A 19,912-nucleotide genomic window follows, 5' to 3' on the forward strand; every position below is an offset into this window, starting at 1 on the left:
CTCAGAAATTATTAAAGACCACCAAGTTTCTGGGTTATGCTAACTCATACTTAACTGGTTGCAAATGGTTGAACTGAAACCGTTATACATATATATGAAATATTGTTGTTTCTGAAAGTCTAACCTAATTTTTTTATACGAAATTTTTTAAATGAGTCACTTCATTTATTTAACAAAAACTTCATAAATGACAACGACTGCTCAAATAGAAAAAAAGAAAATATGGGAAAGAAACTGTGTTGACAATTAAGATTAGTGATTGAAATGAAAGAAGTCATACAAGCAGGTGAAGAGATGACAACAATGATTCCAAAAAGAAATCGCTATCAATCACATGGCAAGCTCAGTTTGGTCGGCTGTTTTAGTCTTAAAAAATTCCCACTGCTCGATGTGTTTGGATTTAATTAAGTAAAGAAAATGCAAGCTTTCAGTTGGCCCCTTCCATGCAGGACAGAGAAAAATGGGTGCAACAATCTCGACTCACTTTGGCTATAAAAGCGGCTTCTTAGACACCAAGAACATGGATGCAAAACACAATGTTAGATTCGAAGCACCCTCACATGATGCAACTGAAACCACATTTCTTTTTGCTATTAGTCCTTGTACGTTGTAGATTTAGTCCCTATACTTTAATCTTTATACTTTTTCAAGTTTTAAAATTTTAAATCATTATCATACAATAACTATTAATTTCATTAAATTTTGGTATTTTCAAGATCTGATGCTGTATTATTTTCCACATATTACTTATTAAAAATCTAATTAATAGATTGATGATTAACATTTGTGTAGAGATTAAAATTTCAAAAATTCGACTAAGTACTAGGACTTAAAATGATCCAATTGAAAATATGGATTAAACCTATAACATTAGGTACAATACAAAGTTAACAATTGAATTTAACCAAATATATTAAAAAGTCAAGACTAAAATTTTAAAATTAAAAAAAAAGTAGAGAATTAAATCCACAACTTTATAAAGTAGGGAGACTAATATCAAAATTTAACTCTTTTTCTTCCCGTTGAGGTGGTCCACTCTCTTCATCCATTAATTAGCTTTATACTAAAATAATAAGAGTTGATTTGGACAACATAATGGGTTTTCATTAGTTTAATGAAAGGATTAAAATAGAATTAGTGCAGCACTTGGACCAAAGCTCCAACAGTTTTCTAAGCTATCTTCGTTTGTTTCTTCCTAAAGTGAAGACTTTGTCTTGAATTTCTTCAAGACTTCAACTCTTATCTTCACAAATTTCAAGCTGATTGCTTGATTTTCTAAAGGAAAATAGTGTTTCAAACCCCGTGAACTTAACGCTGTTTTGGGCATGGAAATCTGCATCTTTTGAACCCTAAACCTAATTGCCATTATTACTTGGCAAAACATTCAAAAAAATTAAAAAATCAAAGAAAAACGCTGAAACATGTTGCTGCTAAGCTATTTAAGAAGATAAAAAGATTCTACCCTTAATAAAACCATCAAATCATTGACATTAATTTACGAATCAATCAAAACCGCTGAAAACATAATAAGAAATAGGAAAAGATTCCAACCTAAAGATAAGAAGTTGCTTTAAATATATTGACTTTAAAAAAGAAAAAAATTGGAATTTGAGTCTTAAATCGGCTAAAAAACAATTAGTGAATTGGGTTAGATTGCCCATTTTTAATTTAATTGAATAAATGAAAAAAATTATGTAAAAAATATATATAAATAGTTGGAATCCAACTAATATTTTTTGGTTTGAGTTTTTTATATTTTTCGATTTACAATTCTTTTTAATTTTTAAAACTGATTGAATTAACATATTGACAATAAAGTGAAGGTTTTGTTTTATTATAAACCTACAATTTCCAGTGTTGTTTTATGGTGAATAGAGAAGCACCCAAAGTTTAAATCCAATTTTCATCCAAAACATTCAAATAATTTATCTTATTATTTAAAAGAAGTTGAATGTTATATTAATATTTATGTATTTTTTATGGTTAAATTTTAATAAAATATTTAATTTAAAATAAAATAAAATAAAATCACGTCAAGATGAAAAAGTTGTTACTCAAATCTATCGGTAAACGAATCAAACAGTGAAGCACATGCGTTTTATATTAATTAAGGTTGTTTTCATTGGGAAGGTTTGGCTAAACTGGAAGATGAAGATGAAAGAGCGTGGTCGTTACCAAGGGGACCCGTTCATCTAATCACCAACTTCTTTTTATTTCTTCTTAATCAAACATTTAATATATACCCTTTTATCGATTGAGTTTCAATTTAATTGTTATCAATAAAAGAGATTATATTGACAAAACTATTATTTAATCATATGATCTGTAAAGTGCTCTCACATTATATTATGTTAGATAACAATACTTATGACAAGTAAATTAATAATATTTTGGTATAAGGATGATGTAAGTGAAGTTACAATTCAACCCTGTTGTTTCAATAAATTGACAAAGAGATTAATTTAATTAAGAAAACCATGGCTTAGAAATGTAGTGAAGAACTTGTAGCTTCATCTATATTTCTACAACAAGGCTGCAGGGTTGGACAGAGAGCATCAAATGGATTCATGGGATTTAGGTGTATTGGAGTCTATTATATAGAGATGGTGAGGAGTGAATATGTAGAGTAGGGACTCTTCTCTTCAGTCATCCCATTAGGTAGCCATAAATATGAAACCTCGTATTTCTCAATAGACCTCACCATGCTCATTTACAGGAACTTTATTTTTATATATATCATCATCCCCAGTCCATTTAATCGTTTATATATATATATATGTATTGTAGTATAAACGATTCCATAGAAGCACCCTTCTTTTTTTTGTCTTCACAAATTACATAATGAACAGTATTATAATTGTTTCAACTTTATTGTTTATCCTCACATGGTTGGGTTTAGTTTTCTTATTTTAATTACTACTACTACAGCTTCACAAATTGACAATTTAACTGCCAATGAATAAATTAATTAAGTAATAGCTAAATCTGAATGCCACATCTCTTAATTCACTATTAATATCATGAGGTATAAGTCGAAGAGGTTACGTCAAAATATTGGAAAAAAAAAGCTTGGCTATTAATCTATAAGTATTACAAACTTATTGAATTTATTTCAATTTAATTGTAAACATATATATATAAAACATACTACATGCAGCTAATTTAACAAACTTTCAAAAGAGGTTCTCCAATTTTTCAAGGATGATAAAGATGGAATTATTTTTCACTTGAGAAAGGATTGTATGAAAGTGTAATTTCATTTCATCCCTATCCCTTTTCAATAAGAAAATGTCAAATCAGATTTTTTGAAAAAAACTGAAAATTAAGAAGAAAAATTTGATTTGTCATTCTCTGTTAGGATCGACCAGATTAAGCAACAAGAAAAAAAAATAGAGGAATAAATTGAGCCAAAGAGGATAAAAAATCATGGGCAAATATAATTTTACTATAATGGTAAAAGAACGAAGAGTACAAAATCTCAAAATGTAAACACAAAATTTTATGAGTTCTAATCTCAAAAATGTATTTTCTAAGGTTGTGAAAGAACCTATTTATAGTCTAAATTAGTAGGTCAAATAAACTATACTAATAAATGTTAAATATATTATACTAATAAATACTAAATCTTTTACAAAAAAATATATTTTATTTAACTTGACTTGCAATCAATCTCTTAAAATTTGAGTAACACAAATCTAACATTCTTTTATTAGAAAAGGATAGGAATGGCGTTAAATCACATTTTCATACCATTATTCCTCTTTTGGAGAACACTTAGTTCACGTTGCTGTTTTATTTCATTCTCTTGTAAAAAGAAAATCAAAACTAAACGATGTTAGTATCATTTTGTTTTAATTTTAAATCAATATTGCGTATTAATCATTCGATTGATGATGATAAATACCAATCACATACCAATATATAAAGTCTTAATTAATAAATTACTTATTATAAAAACTCATTTATAATTTTTTTTTTAAAATTCTAAAAGAAACGTGACTACTGTAATTAAAAAAGGTGAACACCAGAGCTTGGGATTATTTATATAGATACTTGGTGATAAGTTGAGCAAATACATTAATAGCAGTACAATCTATATGGTATTCCGATATCCAAGAGTACGTATACCATGCTATTTATATTATTAGAAAATAATAAAGGGTTGTTTTTACGGTCTGTAATTAATGCAAATAAGGGTTTTTAATTTACAACTTATTTCTATTAGGATAATCTTAAATATCAATAATATTGTGTTACATCATTAACTTTTAAACATAACAAAACATTATTATACACTCGTTTATATCTAATATTTTTTCCAACTTAATTTAATTTTATTTAAATTACTTAAAATAATTAATTTTTAAATTATAAATTAACATATTTTCTTCTTTTATAAATTTTAATCATTTTGTCTTCTTTTTTCCATATGTAAGTTAATATTTTTTATTTTTCTGCAACCACTTTTAAAAAAAATAGTAATTTTTTCCATGTCATTGATGCATAGTTTTGATAATTGTTTTACCTTAAACCCCGAATGTAACACCCCTTACCCGTTCCCAAAACTGGGACCAGGCACAAGGTATTACCAGACACATACTCAAATATTTTCGAGAAATACGGGATATAAAATTTCGTTCCAATTTAAACCCAATCAAACAACATCTTAGTGTCCCTATTATGGGCCTACGAGGCCCAAAATATACATTGAAAATGGTTCGGGACTAAATCGAGGACCTAAGGAAATTTAAAGAAAATTTCTAGGCTAATGTCTCAGACACCCGTGTGGAGACAATGCACACGCCCGTGTCCCCTACTCATGTGGAATTAATTGAATTTATTTCTTATTTTGAACCTGCAGGGGTTTTCAAATGGCCGAGCACATGCCCGTGTCCTTAGCCCGTGTCCCTCACACGGCCTAGACACGTCCATGTGATCACCCGTGTCCAAGAACTTGGACATTTTGTTTATGATGTCAGCATGCATTTCAGGGCACACCGTCAAGACACACGCCCGTGTGCTAGGCCGTGCCCTCCACACGGTTGAGACACACGACCGTGTCACGGGCTAGGGACACGGGCATGTGCTCGGCCGTGTCCAAGAACTTGGACATTCTGTTTATGACATCAGTATGCATTTAGGGGCACACGGCCAAGACACACGCCTGTGTGCTAGGCCGTACCCTCCACACGGTTGAGACACACGACTGTGTCTCTACCCGTGTGTTTACTACCATACATTCTAACTTAAAATTTTTAGGTGCAAGGGACACACAGCCATATCACACGCCTATGGGGCGGTCCGTGTGAACCTTGTTAGGCTATTTTCCAAGCCTTTGGTCACCCTTTATCATCCCCATACTCTTATAGATTACCATAATACATAACTAGTCCTAATTATACATCCCAAATGACCTTGATATATCTCATTGCATGTAAACCTCATCTCATTAGTTTTATACATGTTAGGTTATTCCCTTTTGTATTAAGGATTTCTATATCTTATAACACAATTAAGATTGTCTCATTATCTTAACTCATTGCCAATTATAACCTAGCCATCCCTTGTGATTTGGTCACATTACATATACTTAATGGTGATATGTCATATTTAATTATCACAAGAACATTTGGACATAAACATGCACAAATTTGTATGTCATAACCCTACATCAAAATGAGCCAATGTCCATGGCCATATACAAGTGAACACGTATACTTTTATAAGCTTTCGTGTTGGGTAATCAAATGACACATATAACAAAATAACAAAAGCCCTATACATGCCATTGAACAAAATAAAAGTATCTATATACCAAAGCTAGACAAGATGATAGTGTGTTGATTCTCCAACCGTCTTCCAACCTTTACGAGTCCTCGAGCTTTGTAAGACAGGGAAAAGAGAGGGGTAAGCATTTACATGCTTAGTAAGCCCGAATAACTGGAAAGTAAACTTACGATTAGTTAGCATACATCCATATTAGGCAATGAAACCAACAAGCATGAATTAGTTTTCCCTATCACATGCACTCAATTAACAAGTTAGTCTCATAACAATACACCATGTAAATTCGTCTTAGATGAGCTCATCATTCAACATTTTCATTTTTATATCTCATGTTAATTCTGTTGAGTTTCTCAAAAGTCTTGATGGATTATCCATTTACTGTCAAGTCATAAGAGCGATCATCTCAAGTACGCACTGCCGCGAACCTCACATCTTACAGCGGGATTACTAGCCCAGGCTAAATCTCTTGTAGCGAAAAACACCCGTAATGAGCTCAGATCTGAATTATCAGTTCAGGCTAAATTCATACCCTAGACAGATTACCTATCCGGGCTAAATCCATTATGCATACATATTCTTCGAGAGGCTCGATCACTCAAGGAACACTCGTCCGGGCTAGATCCTTTCTATATTTGAGATCAACGGATTACCCGTCCGGGCTAAATCCTTTTTCTGCAACACATGCAGGATCTCAAGTCATGTAAGTCGTGGTTTATCCATCGAATTTCCCTTTTTACTTCAACCGGGACATTTATTATCATATCATCATTATTAACATATTTCATGAATTTTCATGCCATCATTATAACCAATTATCATACATTCATAACACATGCAATTAGGAATATTAATAGTTTACTTAAAGTTATTCGAACTTACCTGGTATTCGTGTCGGTTCCACGTTTCGGTTATTCCGAAATCTTTCGTTTCCCTTGATCGACCTCCGAAATTTGTTCATCGGGGTCTATAACAATAAAAATGAATTATTAATACCTCACATTATAATTTTCGAGTCTAAATTTCACCCCAGACAAAATGACCGTTTTGCCCCTAACCTTTCACATTATTTACGATTTAGTCCCTAGGCTCGTATGATGAAATGCATGAATTTTCTACATTACCCAAGCCTAGCCAAATGTTCTTTCCTCTTATGGCAGCCCACATTTTTCCATTATTTCACATTTCTACCACATATTTTACACCTTTTTGCAAAAAGGTCCTTTTAGGTGTTTTTCATGAAAATCACCAAGAAAAAAATGTTTAACACACATCCAACTTTCATATTCCTCCATAAAACATCAAAGAATAAACATGTCACACATGGGTCACTTTGCAAACATGAACCCTAACTCGAAATATGGGTAGAAATGGAGAGAGTAAGCTACTGGGATTTCAAAAATACGAAGAATATTAAAAACAGGGCTTGAGAGCACTTACTATTGAGCTTGAAAATGTTGAAAACCATAGCTATGGAGGGCTTGAGAAATTCGGCTGGATGAGGGAGAAGAATGGCTGATTTTTGCCTTCATTTTCCCATTTTATTTTATTAATTAGCCAAATGACCAAAATGCCCTTAAAGCATTTCTTTAAAATTTTATCCATACATGCCCATTTTTGTCCAAAAACTTAGAAATTTGGAAAATTTCTCCTTAAGGAATTCTAATTAATAACCTAAAGCAATTTCATACAAATTACTTCTAGAATCCAAGTTTTGCGATTTACTCAATTTGGTCCTTATTTTCCAATTGGACACCTTGCTCATAGAATTTCTTCATGAAAATTTAACACATGCATATTTTCATATTCTAGACCTCATAATAATCATAAAATAAATATTTAAACGTTGGATTTGTGGTCTCGAAACCACTGTACTGATAGGCCCTATTTTGGGATCTTACATCGAACCCAAAACCACACATCCTAAACTCGAACCTTGAATCTTGAACCCTAAACTTTAAGGTTTAGAGTTTGGGTTCAAGATTAAGTTTTAGTGTTCGGGTTTGGGTTTTGGATTTTGGGGTTATACATTTAGGGTTTAAGTTTAAGGTTTGGGTTTTAGGTTTTGGGTCCAGGGTTCAAGATTCTAAATTCAAGGTATAAGGTTTTGGAGTTGGGGTTCAAGGTAAAAGAATCACCAAAATTTTGTGTCAATGACATGAAAAAATTGTTGGAATATTATGAAATGATTAGAAATGGACCATAAATAATATGGTGGGAAAGGTCTATAAAATCATTTATCTATATATGAGTGTATAATAATTATTTTATGTCTTTACAATTTGATGATGTGGCAAAATTTTATTGGTGCCTAATAACATTAGTTTTTAGGATCATCCTAATGTAACCTATTCCCTTTTAATTTTTGATAAATTGATTTTAGTTCAAACTTGTAATAATATTTTTTCCAACATGTTTTCAAATATTAAATATAGCACTCTAACTCGAATTCATATAAATGTAAATTTCTTTATTTTATTTTTGTTAGAGAGAAATAGTTAGCAAACATCATGTTTTTATTATTGAAAACAGATTTTTTATTTCTATTTATCAAACTTTTTTTTTCAATTTTTTAAAAATAAAAATTATTTTTTGAAAATGAAAATGGAAAATTATTTTAGAAAAATGTATTGCTTTTTTCAAAAAGTTGATATTTTCTAGTGTTAAGATATTTCTGCATAAAATATTTTTTGCTAGTTGACAAATTTTTTTAAAACTATTTTTGATAAAATAAGCACAACATATATTATATTTCTTACAAAACATTATAGAACAATTTATGTTTTACAAACTAAATTTATTTTACAATAACTAAAATCTTATATGGATTTAATAAAAAAAGAATGCCTAATTAAAATTTAATTTGAAGTTATGTATATGAAAGTGAATAGTGATATAATGGAGTTGGAGGTGGAGGTGTCAATGGATTGGGATGGCGCGAGTCAAGGTTTGATTCTGAAAAAATTCCAAGCCCAAGCTCAACCCTCCAAAAAGTCCATATTACTATTTAAAAATAATAAAACATATAATTTTATACTTATATTTATAATTAAATTTAAATAAAATTATTTTTAAGATTTAATTTAATTTAATTTTAGGTAGGGTTGAGCTAGCCCAAGAACAAAAAATTTCTTGTCTAAGCTTGAACCGAGTTGAATTGGCCACCCAACCGATGGATAGATTTAGCTAGAAGGGATACAAGCTAAGCATGATTTAAATAAATACTCATATTTATATTATTAAAATTTTCATATTTTATACTATAAAATATTTATTGCTAAATTACTATAAATTGTAATATATATTTATTATTAAAACATCAATTAAATTATTTTTAATAAAATATTAAGAATAATATTTAAAATTTAAAATTATTGGTAATGTTAAATTTTTAAATGAAATTATGATATTGAATAAGTTAACTCGATACTGACTCAAGATTGATGATAACATAATGATAAAGAATTTAAACACAAATTTGTGCTCTATATTTAATTTATTATATTAATGATTAAATATAAATATATATGTTTAATAATGTTGAAAATTGTAATATTTGATATTAAAATTTTATTATTTTTAAAATATTTTAAAAATTATAATTAAAATTTTATTATTAATATAATAATATTTGGCTTGATTCAAGTTAATTTTTATATAAAAATCAAGTTATTCATAAGAGATTCTTTTTCAAAAACACGACTTGCACTCTTCAAAAGGAAAAATTAATTTTTAGAAGAAAACAAAAGCTTATTTTTCATTGATTTATGAATTATTTTTTGTTGAATAAACTATATTCATGAAACAAATATGAGAAAATGGTAAAAGTATTACTTGTGAAAAAAGCAGACACCCTTAATTGATATTATTGATGGAGTATATGATTCTCTAATCACTCCGAGATAATTTGGGTTCAGTGATTGATTTAGATATATTTATATGAAAACAAACCATGAAAGTGCTGAAGCTTTTACTTGAAATGTTGTCAACCAAAAATGAAAAGAAGTAAGAAATATAAAACTAAAGATGATGAAAATAAAAGGAATAAGATAATTTCACATAAGGGAATTAGTATCCATCTTCTATTATGCTTAGTCACCACGACTATTCTTTTACCGGTTAGCCAATGAGGTGCTCCCATATTGTACCAAATTGTATATTAATACTTTGACAGCTAGATTAATAATATTTTGTTATAACGATGATGTGTAAGTGAAGTTACATCACAACTCTACCATATGGAAGAACTTGTAGCTTTTATCTAAATTTCTACAACCAGGCTGCAGGTTCTATCGGCGGAACCAAAATTGCAAAGGAGACAACTGAAAATCCAACAGAGAGCATCAAATGGATTCATGGGATTTAGGTGTATTGGACTCTCTATATAGATAGATGGCACTAAGAAGTGAATATATAGAGTGGGGACTCTTCTCTTCAGTCATCCCATTAGGTAGCCATAAATATGAACCTCGTATTTCTCAACAGACCTCACCATGCTCATTTACATGAACTTTATTTTTATATCATCATCCCCAGTCCATTTAATCGTTTATATATATATTGAGAGAGGCGATATATGTATTGTAGTATAAACGATTCCTAGAAGCACCTACTTTTTGTCTTTACAAATTACATAATGAACAGTATTGTAATTGTCTCTACCTTATGGATGGGTTTTGTTTTCTTATTTTATTTCTACAGCTTCACAAATTGATGCCAAGGACTAAATTCAATTACATGGAGCATAAGTTGAAGTGAGTACCTAAAAATCTAAAAATTAAGGGTGGAGAATGAGTTATATTATTTTTTATCATAAGTTCCGTTTTAATGATCGTGTAATAAACAAGGCATGCAGCTTGCTAGCATCCCTTAATCTCCCCATGCATCAAATTGAAGACAAAAGAGAGGTGAGGAGAGAAGAGAAGATTATTGTTGATTCATTGAATTGGTATCCTAGAAACAAGAGTCCCCCTTAAGACACGCCCCTGACCCTATTTCCGTTGCAGTAGGTCCAACTACAATTCCCCATGCCCACTCTCCTTTAATGCCCCCCTTAATTTCCTTCCCCCATATTATTAATTATGCAAATTATCTCATTTCCTTTTAAAAAGAGCTAACTTAATTAAGTATATATCTAGTCCAACAACTTTGTGTGTTGTAATGTGAAAAAAATAATCATGAATGGCTTTTAGAAATATTGAAAACTCATGTTGGAATCTTTAATCATATGAATTAGTAAGTAATATATATTGGGTTGCAACTGTAGTCAAATGGATGGCTGACTCTTATTTCATTTTATTCGCGCAACAGCCACGGCAAGCATGAATCCAAATATCGTAACGCTAGCTGCTAGCTCACCCTTGTTTCAGTTTTTTTTTTTTAATTTCCATCCTGTCATTTTCCAACCACAATAACGCCTGGTTTCAGTTTTTCACACTTTCTCATTGCTTTATCGAATTATTAAAATGTACAGTGCAGCACTACACAAAGAATCTCCGACTCCGCAGTTCAATGGAATCCTATAAACAAAGCCAATTGTGCTATGTATCAAACAGCTTTAAACTTTTATTACAGTAAGACTTAATAATACCTTGTGGGCAAGTGAGTTAATGAGATTGAGAACTACTGTAGATATGCTTATATTTTTCAGTTGTTAGATTGGATGACAGATACGGTTTTTTTGGGACAATTTGGAGGATGAAACAAAGAATCCCATCCCATGAAAGAGACCTTACATTACATAAAGCTAATTGATTGACAAAGGAAACATAACATTCTGTACTTTTTGGCTTTGGTTTCCAAGATTTGGAAATGGCAAATGTAGGGTCATTATCATGAATAGGGGTGGAAAGTAGGGAAATATAGGAAGGGGGAGGAGGAGGCAGAATTTTTAGGGAGTAAAAGAGAGGGAAGGAGAAGAGAGATAGGAGGAGGCATGAAGGTATTAAATGGAGGACAGCATGATCTTCATACTGCAGGCTTTTAATTCTCAATACAAGACAGACAGAGGGGGGCGAGAACGTGGGGTGTTGGGCCCCATGGTGGGCGGGGAAACTCGCAGAATATAGAGAGAAAGAGGATACACCGCCCATCCCATGCTCACCTCACTCACGCAGTCTTTACCAATACTAAACCCACCCTCAGCTCACCTGATCTCCACTTCATCATCTAACCCTAACCCAACACCCCCTTTTTTTATTTTTGACCTTTTACTAAGCCTCAGATCTAAACCCATAAACCATCTCTCCCCTCTTAGCATCTTTTGGCTATTTTTCATACCCCTCCCTCCTCTTCCTTATTTCTTTCCAAACCCTTAACCAAAACTTATCTTCATTACATGAGAAGCACATCAGTTCCAAGAATTAGTCAACTCACATCAAGAGTGGAGAGAATATAGATTCAGCTTAAAATTTGGTGGTAGATGCTTCAAATCTCTTCTCTTGCCCTTTTTTCGTGAAAAAAACCTGTAGATATTCAATTATTCAACATACCCAGCAATACCAAACCTCTAATCCACAAAGGAACAAAAATAGGAACTTTATTGTCCTTTCTTTTCTCTTTCTCCATCAGAATTCAGTTGGTTCTTGTACTGGTTAGCTGATTTGTTGATGATTAGGTTTCAACTTTGAAAGGACGAACAGAAATGGACCCAGTAACAGCTCATGGCCGTCATCTTCCTTCTTTCCTCGCTAGAGATCTTCATCTAAATCCGCACCATCAATTCCAACATCTCCTCCAACAACAAAATTCTGAAGATGAACAAAACCGTGGCCAGAAACGAGATCGAGAAGAAACAGCCACCACCACCGCCGCCACTGGCACTACTTCCGACACGGGTGGTGGAGGCAACGACCTAGCCGTAGCCCCTGGAACTGAAGGTGAACTCACAAGAAGACCACGAGGCAGACCTGCGGGCTCCAAGAACAAGCCTAAGCCGCCGATCATCATAACCCGTGATAGTGCCAACGCCCTCCGGTCCCATGTTATGGAAATTGCCAACGGCTGTGATATTATGGAGAGCGTTTCGACTTTCGCTAGGCGGAAACAAAGAGGGGTTTGCATTTTGAGTGGGAGCGGAACTGTAACGAATGTAACCTTAAAACAACCTGGAGCTCCTGGTGCAGTCGTGAATTTACAAGGACGGTTCGAAATTTTATCCCTTTCTGGGTCATTTTTGCCTCCCCCGGCACCAGCGGCTGCATCGGGATTGGCCATATATTTAGCCGGTGGTCAAGGTCAAGTAGTTGGAGGAACCGTGGTGGGTCAACTTGTTGCTTCAGGTCCGGTGGTGATTATGGCAGCTTCTTTTGGTAATGCGGCCTATGAAAGGCTCCCGTTGGAGGAAGAGGAACAACCTCTGGACCCGATTCCAGGAAGTGGATCCTTAGAGTCACCGGGAAGCATGGCTGCTCAACAACAACAACAACAGCAGCAGCAACTATTACAAGATCCCAACGGATCCTTCGCTCAAGGGTTACCACCAAATCTTCTAAATTCAGTCCAAATGCCAGCTGAGGCCTACTGGGGCACAGGTCATCCTCCTTATTAACAAAACAGAAAAAAAAAAACTCGGGTTTTTCTTTCTTTTTTTTTTTGGTCTCCTTAATTATCCTTTTCAGTCACCTCTTGTTAGTTTGACCTTCTGATCACCTTTTAATCTTCTTCCTTTATAAAATAGTTGATTTTGATGTTTTTAAATTAAGTGTTAAAGATGCTGCTGATCATGGGATTCATCTGGGTTTGGTTTGAAGTTTGAAGAAGGATGATGTACAAATTTTCTGGATTTTCTCCCTGGTGGGTTTTTCCGGTTTTATTTTTATAAAAAGTAGCCTTTTAATTTCTCACTTCTCCTCATTATTGTAGCTTAACGATTAAGTACCAGAAGATGGCAGTCATTTCTCACTCACATTCTTTTGCAGCTTGTCTCAGAATTGTTCTTCCCACAAATAAAATTCATCTTTTTAAAATATAAAAAAAAGCCAAAAAAAGCAACCTTTTCAGTAAGGTTCCTTTTCTTGTGCCATAATACTTTCAAGTTTCAGATTCTGTTGCTTATTAACTTTTCTTTTTTCTTAAAAAGAATATGAAATGAATTTACATTCATGAGATGGAAGGGTTTTGGGTTTCTTTAACAAAAAATCGGTTTATTGATGGTTCACATAAATAATAATATAAAAATTTTCTTGTTTATTTAACAGTGACCATCTTCTACTCTAATCACAAACTTCACTAATACTGCCACCGCCATGAGTATTGGTTCATATAAATATAATAAATCTAGTGTCAGTTTGAAGTTCGAAGAGATGGCAAATGATGACTTGAAGAAAGGCAAGAGATGGGAGGTTATGGGCTTAGGGTTTGGCTGTCTTTTCGCTACGTATTTTTTTTTTTTTACATTGGTAATGCTAGGGTTCATTATGGAAAAAGAGGTGAACATTGGGTTCTGGGTTACACGTGCGCTGCTGCTCTGCCAAAAAAAAAAGAAAAAGAAAGCTCCTTTTCGAGGCAACCATTTCCTTGCAGTATAATTCCATGTAAAAGACAAGCAAGCTACCACAAAAACATGAGTAACAAGCAAGACAAACTGGGTCTCATCCTTAAGCGTTAAAGTTTCCCCTTTCTCTCTCTTTTTTTCAAAAAAAAAAAAAACTGTCATCCCATCATACGTGTAAAACGGCATGGAATGAATCAATTAGTGAAGGAGGTAAGTTTATGTTACATATATTCTACTTACACTATGATAATAATCAATATTGATTTTTTTATTTAATATGCTTCATTGTATATTTACATAAAAAAGTTTTAAACCCTATTTGATGTTTTAAGATTTGCTCCAATCTTTTTTTTTTTTATCATTTCTTCGAGACATCTCATTTTGCTATATAGTAATGTTTGATTATCTTTTATTTTTTATTTTTTGCTGTTTTTAAACCCTAACTGATCTATGCGGGTTCTCCAAACAGAAACTTTACCTGAAGTACATGCTACATACTTAGCTAAATATGTTTTAATTACTCCTTGGCTGTTGTATATAATATATAATAGAGTACACATTTCTTCTAATTAATCATCAGGGTTTTCTTGAGCTCATCAATTGCATATGCACTTACCTTTATTATTAGTTTTTCTTTAGACGTTCATTGATCGTCCTTAACAGTATATATGCATATGCATGCAAACCCTCTTTTTTGGTGGTTCTTATTGTGATAAAATAAACCCTAAATTTCTTACATCTTTTCAACTAAAGAACCAAACGTGTAGCTTACTTTTGTACGATCGTTTGATTATTTCATTTTCAATATGTGAATGTATTTATTCACTTTTCTATATTTTCTTCGAAATTAGATTGCTGAGCAGTGGTGAACTCTTTCCGGAAAACTTTTTTAAAGAATTATTTGTTTGGAGCCTATGAATCCCTCAATAAGTTGATATTGACTCTGGTTTTTAATTGAGATTTTGTCTCTCGACTCTATTGAAAGCTCAAGCTGAAGGCAGAGCTCATAGAGTAAGAGTGCCTCATCGGATAGAACTATGTCTGGTGCACGGCCACCTACAAAAAGAACATGAGCATCACGCATTTGGTAGGGTTTGAATCTTTACCCCTTCTATGGCATCTAAGGGCAATGCTACCACTTAATCGACCTTAGTGAATCTGGCTTCCAACATTCAAGACAAAACTCCGGTTCAATTCGTTGAATGGTCCATCAATTTTCACCGAACGAAATTTTAAAGACTTTTTTAAAAATAGTTGATCTTCCCTCCACAAAAATATACTAATTCATCTACTGAAATTGAAAAAAAAAAGAACGATTGGAAAATGGTAATCTTCGTTTCAAGGGGAGAACGATTTTATTTGTAATGCTTGGTAAGTCTAAGGTTTTAACTGGTAACATAAAGTTAATATATTTATTTAATTAAATAAAGACACATTGAGGTTTTTAAATTCCATTTTGTGAAGGGAGTTAAAAAATCTTAAATGGCTAATTGTGAGAATATTCCTTTCTTTCTCGGTGGGTGTCACCAATGGTGGTCGGGTCACTAAAAAGGTTCGCCGGCGAGAGGAAGAGTCGTTGAACAATCCAGGTGACCTTATGGATACAAATTCAGTTAGAAAAATTGTAACAGTTCATTTTTTAATGGTGTCAGAAACAATGATTCTGGAACCCTAATTTTGATGTTTGAGCCCATAAATATTATTATTTAATATTTACGATGTCAGTGTAAAGCTTAATTAAAGTTTGTTCCTTTAATTTTGTCAATTTTATAGTTAATTACGGTATAATAATTAAATTGTAAAAGTTAATCATTATAAATTTTTAATTAACCGAAAGACCAATTAAGCAATTGGACCATTAATATATAACCAAACAGTGGTGGAGGCTAGTTGTAATCCATCAAATTAGTTAATTATGCTTAGTGTTAATTAATTAAATGCTAATTAAGTTAATGTAGATTAGTTAATTATATATTAAACAAGTATAAAAGACAAAATAAAATAAAAACAAAACAAAACATTTTTTTTCGTACTCATATTCTACTTCACGAATAAAAGAGAAAAAAAAATAGGGTTTGGATAGTTAAAATTTTATGTCATTAATAGGTGAGTTCAATTTAGTTATTTTTCTTGTAATTTTTATGTTTTTTGAGGTCAAGAGAGTTTGATTTAGCTAGCCCATGTATCAATTTGCAAAATTGTTAAAGTTACTAAAAGTTGTCATTGATGAGTGTTGAAGAAATTGATACTAAATTGTTAGAATTTAAGCTTTGAAGTGAAAAAAGACTAGTTTGTAAAGTTTAATTGCTAGTTTTTGGATATGGGACTAAAGTGTATAAATTTTGAAATCGATGAATTTTTTTTTGTTATTATTGATAATAGAGGGTCATATAAGGATGTAATTGAGATTAATTTCAAAATCGAAGCTCAAATTTGAAAGTTATGAAAATTTTAGTTTAAGGGCTAAATTGAATAAAATGAAAAACTTTAGGTGACACTCGAATAATGAAATTGAACTGATACATGCATATAATGAAATTATATAAGATGTTTAGTATTGATAAATTGGATTGAATTATTATAGAGATCGAGAATTGAATCAAACCAAGGATAACCAGAGAAAATGTAAAATTGTTATTAGTACTTAGAGAATTGCTCGTTTACTGTTTTTCCAAGTAAATTCATATGGATCTTATTATTTTATTCATTTTTTGATTTAATTGTATTTGATTAGTTCATTAGTTTAAATAAATGTGAACTAGTTGATTTCTGGCATCGAATGGAGTAAATCATAAAGCATGAAATATATGGTGACTACGCATAGGTACAAGGTATCGAATGGAAATGAAATGTTTATATGATTGACATGATATTGTATACATTGTTACAGGGATTGAATTGATACTATCACAGTAATAATGCCCGTGTGAACTTAGTAAAGGATTAAGATACATATGACATACCATTAGGGTCAAATATAAAAATGATTAGGGACTTACATGGTTATTTAAGATCCAACATTTGTTGTAGATTATTGATTCATTAATGTTAGCTTGTGTGAACAAATATGTCAGCTTGTATGAGAAACTCTAACCACTGCCAGCTTGTGTGAGCACTATAATCCTGTGTATCCGGCTTCAGTTTACTAAGGTTCCCTCGGGCGAGAAAAATGATAACTTAACGGATATGAAATGGTTGAAATGATTGGATATGAATTGAACAGCTTATATTGCAAATTGTATATGGCTTGAATAGTAAGATGTAATGTTTGAACATGCATATGATTTGAGTTATATGTTCTTGTGACGCAAATGAACTAACTTATTGGTTGTGTTGTTGAATTTTACATGAAAATATAAGGATGCCAAAGGATGTCATGTTATATACCAAAGTGTTTTAATTGTTAAATTTTTGAAATGTTAAGGCAAGTCAAGTAATTTTCAGATGGACCTATAAAGCATTCAATATGGTTAACCCTTTGCCTTCCATTTCCCTTGTAGATTTTTGAATTGCAGAACATGTCAAGTGTATCAATAAGAAGCTCACACTATTCTATTATTGATTCAACAATCTTTTTATTGTTTTAAGGCTTGGTTATATGGCATGTACGTAGGTGTTTGTTATGTTTGATCTTTGATAAGGGTAATGCCCATTTGTATATGAACGTTTTGGTATCATGTTGAGATATATGAATGACACTTAAAAAGACATGTTGAGCATGAAATGGTATAGTTAAGATGATGACGTTGAATGGTTAAATGCATGATTGAATGATTTGTGATTCAATAAGTTGAATTGATATGTTTTGATGCTAAATTGAAGTTAATTTGGATTGATTGAGTGGAATGGTTAAATGGATTGTCTTAGCATGTGTTTGGAATGCTTTGGTGTAGGTAAAGTTGTACCTTTATGCATAAAAATAAGCTTGAAATAGGTACTGAATCACTTATATTTTATCCAAAACAGAGTCTACGTCCCGATGAGCAACTTTTCTCCTCGCAACGTCGGTCGATAGTAAGTGATGTCACGACGTCAAGTGGTCTGACATTGTGACGTGACAAACTGTTTGGCGACATCACGACATGAAAGTGATAATGTCGTGACGTAGGCCCTGAAGTTTAAACTTTACAATTTGGTCTTATTTCATACTCGGGTCAACAAAAGAACTTTTGTAAGCTCAATTGAGACTTAGAAAAAATTGTATATCCTTATATAAATGTGTTTAGAATATGATTGACTGTTTGAATGGTTTATTTGCAATATATTTTATAGTAATTGCTCCAGCAACGGATGTGGCATCCTATAGCTTAGACCTGGAGATCGGGTCGAGTAAGGGGTACTATAGAAACTAGGTCTTTCAAAGATCAGCTTATGGCTAGTGGTCAAGGATAAAAAACTAATAATACAATGGGTGGTTCAGGGGCGAAGCCAGAATAAATATTTAGGGGGCTGGATAAAATTTTAATTTATTATAGTTTATATCTTTATAATTTGTAAAGGATTAAATCAAATTTTTATAATTTTAGGGGGGCCAAAGTATAATTTTACCTTTACTAATTTAAAATTTTTAAAAAATTTTAAGGGCCAAAAGAGCAAATTTATATTTTAGGGGGCCGGGGCCCATGTCAGCCCCCCTGGCTTCGCCCCTGGGGTGGTTACAATAAAGACATTGCTCTTGTGGATCGGGATTTTGCAACGAGAATGATTGATAAAGTCTGTTCTATCAAGTTCTCAGAAAGAGTTCATAAGTTGATAAAGATAAGTATGGAGAGAACGATGGTTGTTAAGTTGTTAGTAACGAGGATTGAACTTAACGCTTTGTACAATCATATTTATGCTCTGTGGAAACCACAACCATATGTTCATCTTATGGACGTTGATAATGATTATGTTTTGGCTAAGTTCAAAAATGAGAATAATTTTTTGACAACTTTTTCGAAAGGTCTATGGGTCGTGTACTACAATTATGTTACTGTTCAACCATGGACTCCCATGTTCAGTACAAGTCAACCTTATCCTCTAAATGTCGTTGCATGGATTAGATTACCCGATCTTTCTTGTGTATGTACAAGAAGAGCATTTTAAAGGTAATCGGTGAAACAAGTGGGCGGGTTATTAAAATCAATTACAAAACTCATAGTGGTTCACGGGAAAGATTTGCTCTTATGACTGTTAGTATTGACTTGAGCAAACCATTAGTTTCGAAGATTTGGATTAATGATTATCTTCAAAAGGTTGAATATGAACCCCTTCCAAAAATTTGTTATAGTTGTGGAAGATATGGTCACTTAAATGAGGGCAACGCATTGAATGCTAGAAACGAGTCACAAGATGTTGACCCATTGGAAAACCAACTGGTACAACTGAAGTAGGAGTCTTCGGTCAAGAAAGAGAAGTACGGGGACTGGATGGTTGCCCAATAGAAATCATGTAAGTTAACAAGGAAAATAGATAATTTTGTCAAAGGGAATCAAGGCAGCAATTAAGAAAATTTCAAAATTGAGGCTTTGTTAAATTTGGAAAAAATATTTGATAACAGGGAAAAAGGTCAATATAAGAAAGTACTGAGCTTTTTCTTTAGGGCCTATACTTAACTCACAAGCCCAATAAGAGAGATGAAGGTAAGCAAGTCAT

The 19,912-nt window shown here is 32.3% G+C and overlaps 1 protein-coding gene across 1 annotated transcript; it reads left to right on the forward strand.

Moving 5' to 3' along the window:
* The first annotated feature begins 11,787 nt into the window (after positions 1 to 11,787).
* On the forward strand, positions 11,788 to 13,690 carry LOC107923057 (AT-hook motif nuclear-localized protein 22). The gene has a single exon (XM_016853268.2). The coding sequence runs from the start codon at positions 12,428 to 12,430 to the stop codon at positions 13,331 to 13,333; it is 906 nt and encodes a 301-aa protein (XP_016708757.1). The 5' UTR covers positions 11,788 to 12,427; the 3' UTR covers positions 13,334 to 13,690.
* The last annotated feature ends 6,222 nt before the right edge of the window (positions 13,691 to 19,912 follow it).

This window comes from Gossypium hirsutum, chromosome A11, assembly GCF_007990345.1.
Source record: "Gossypium hirsutum isolate 1008001.06 chromosome A11, Gossypium_hirsutum_v2.1, whole genome shotgun sequence".
Lineage (NCBI taxonomy): Eukaryota > Viridiplantae > Streptophyta > Magnoliopsida > Malvales > Malvaceae > Gossypium > Gossypium hirsutum.

What these genes read in the sequence shown, in the direction of transcription:
- LOC107923057 (XM_016853268.2), top strand. Translation starts at nt 12,428, where the DNA reads ATGGACCCAGTAACAGCTCATGGCCGTCATCTTCCTTCTTTCCTCGCT.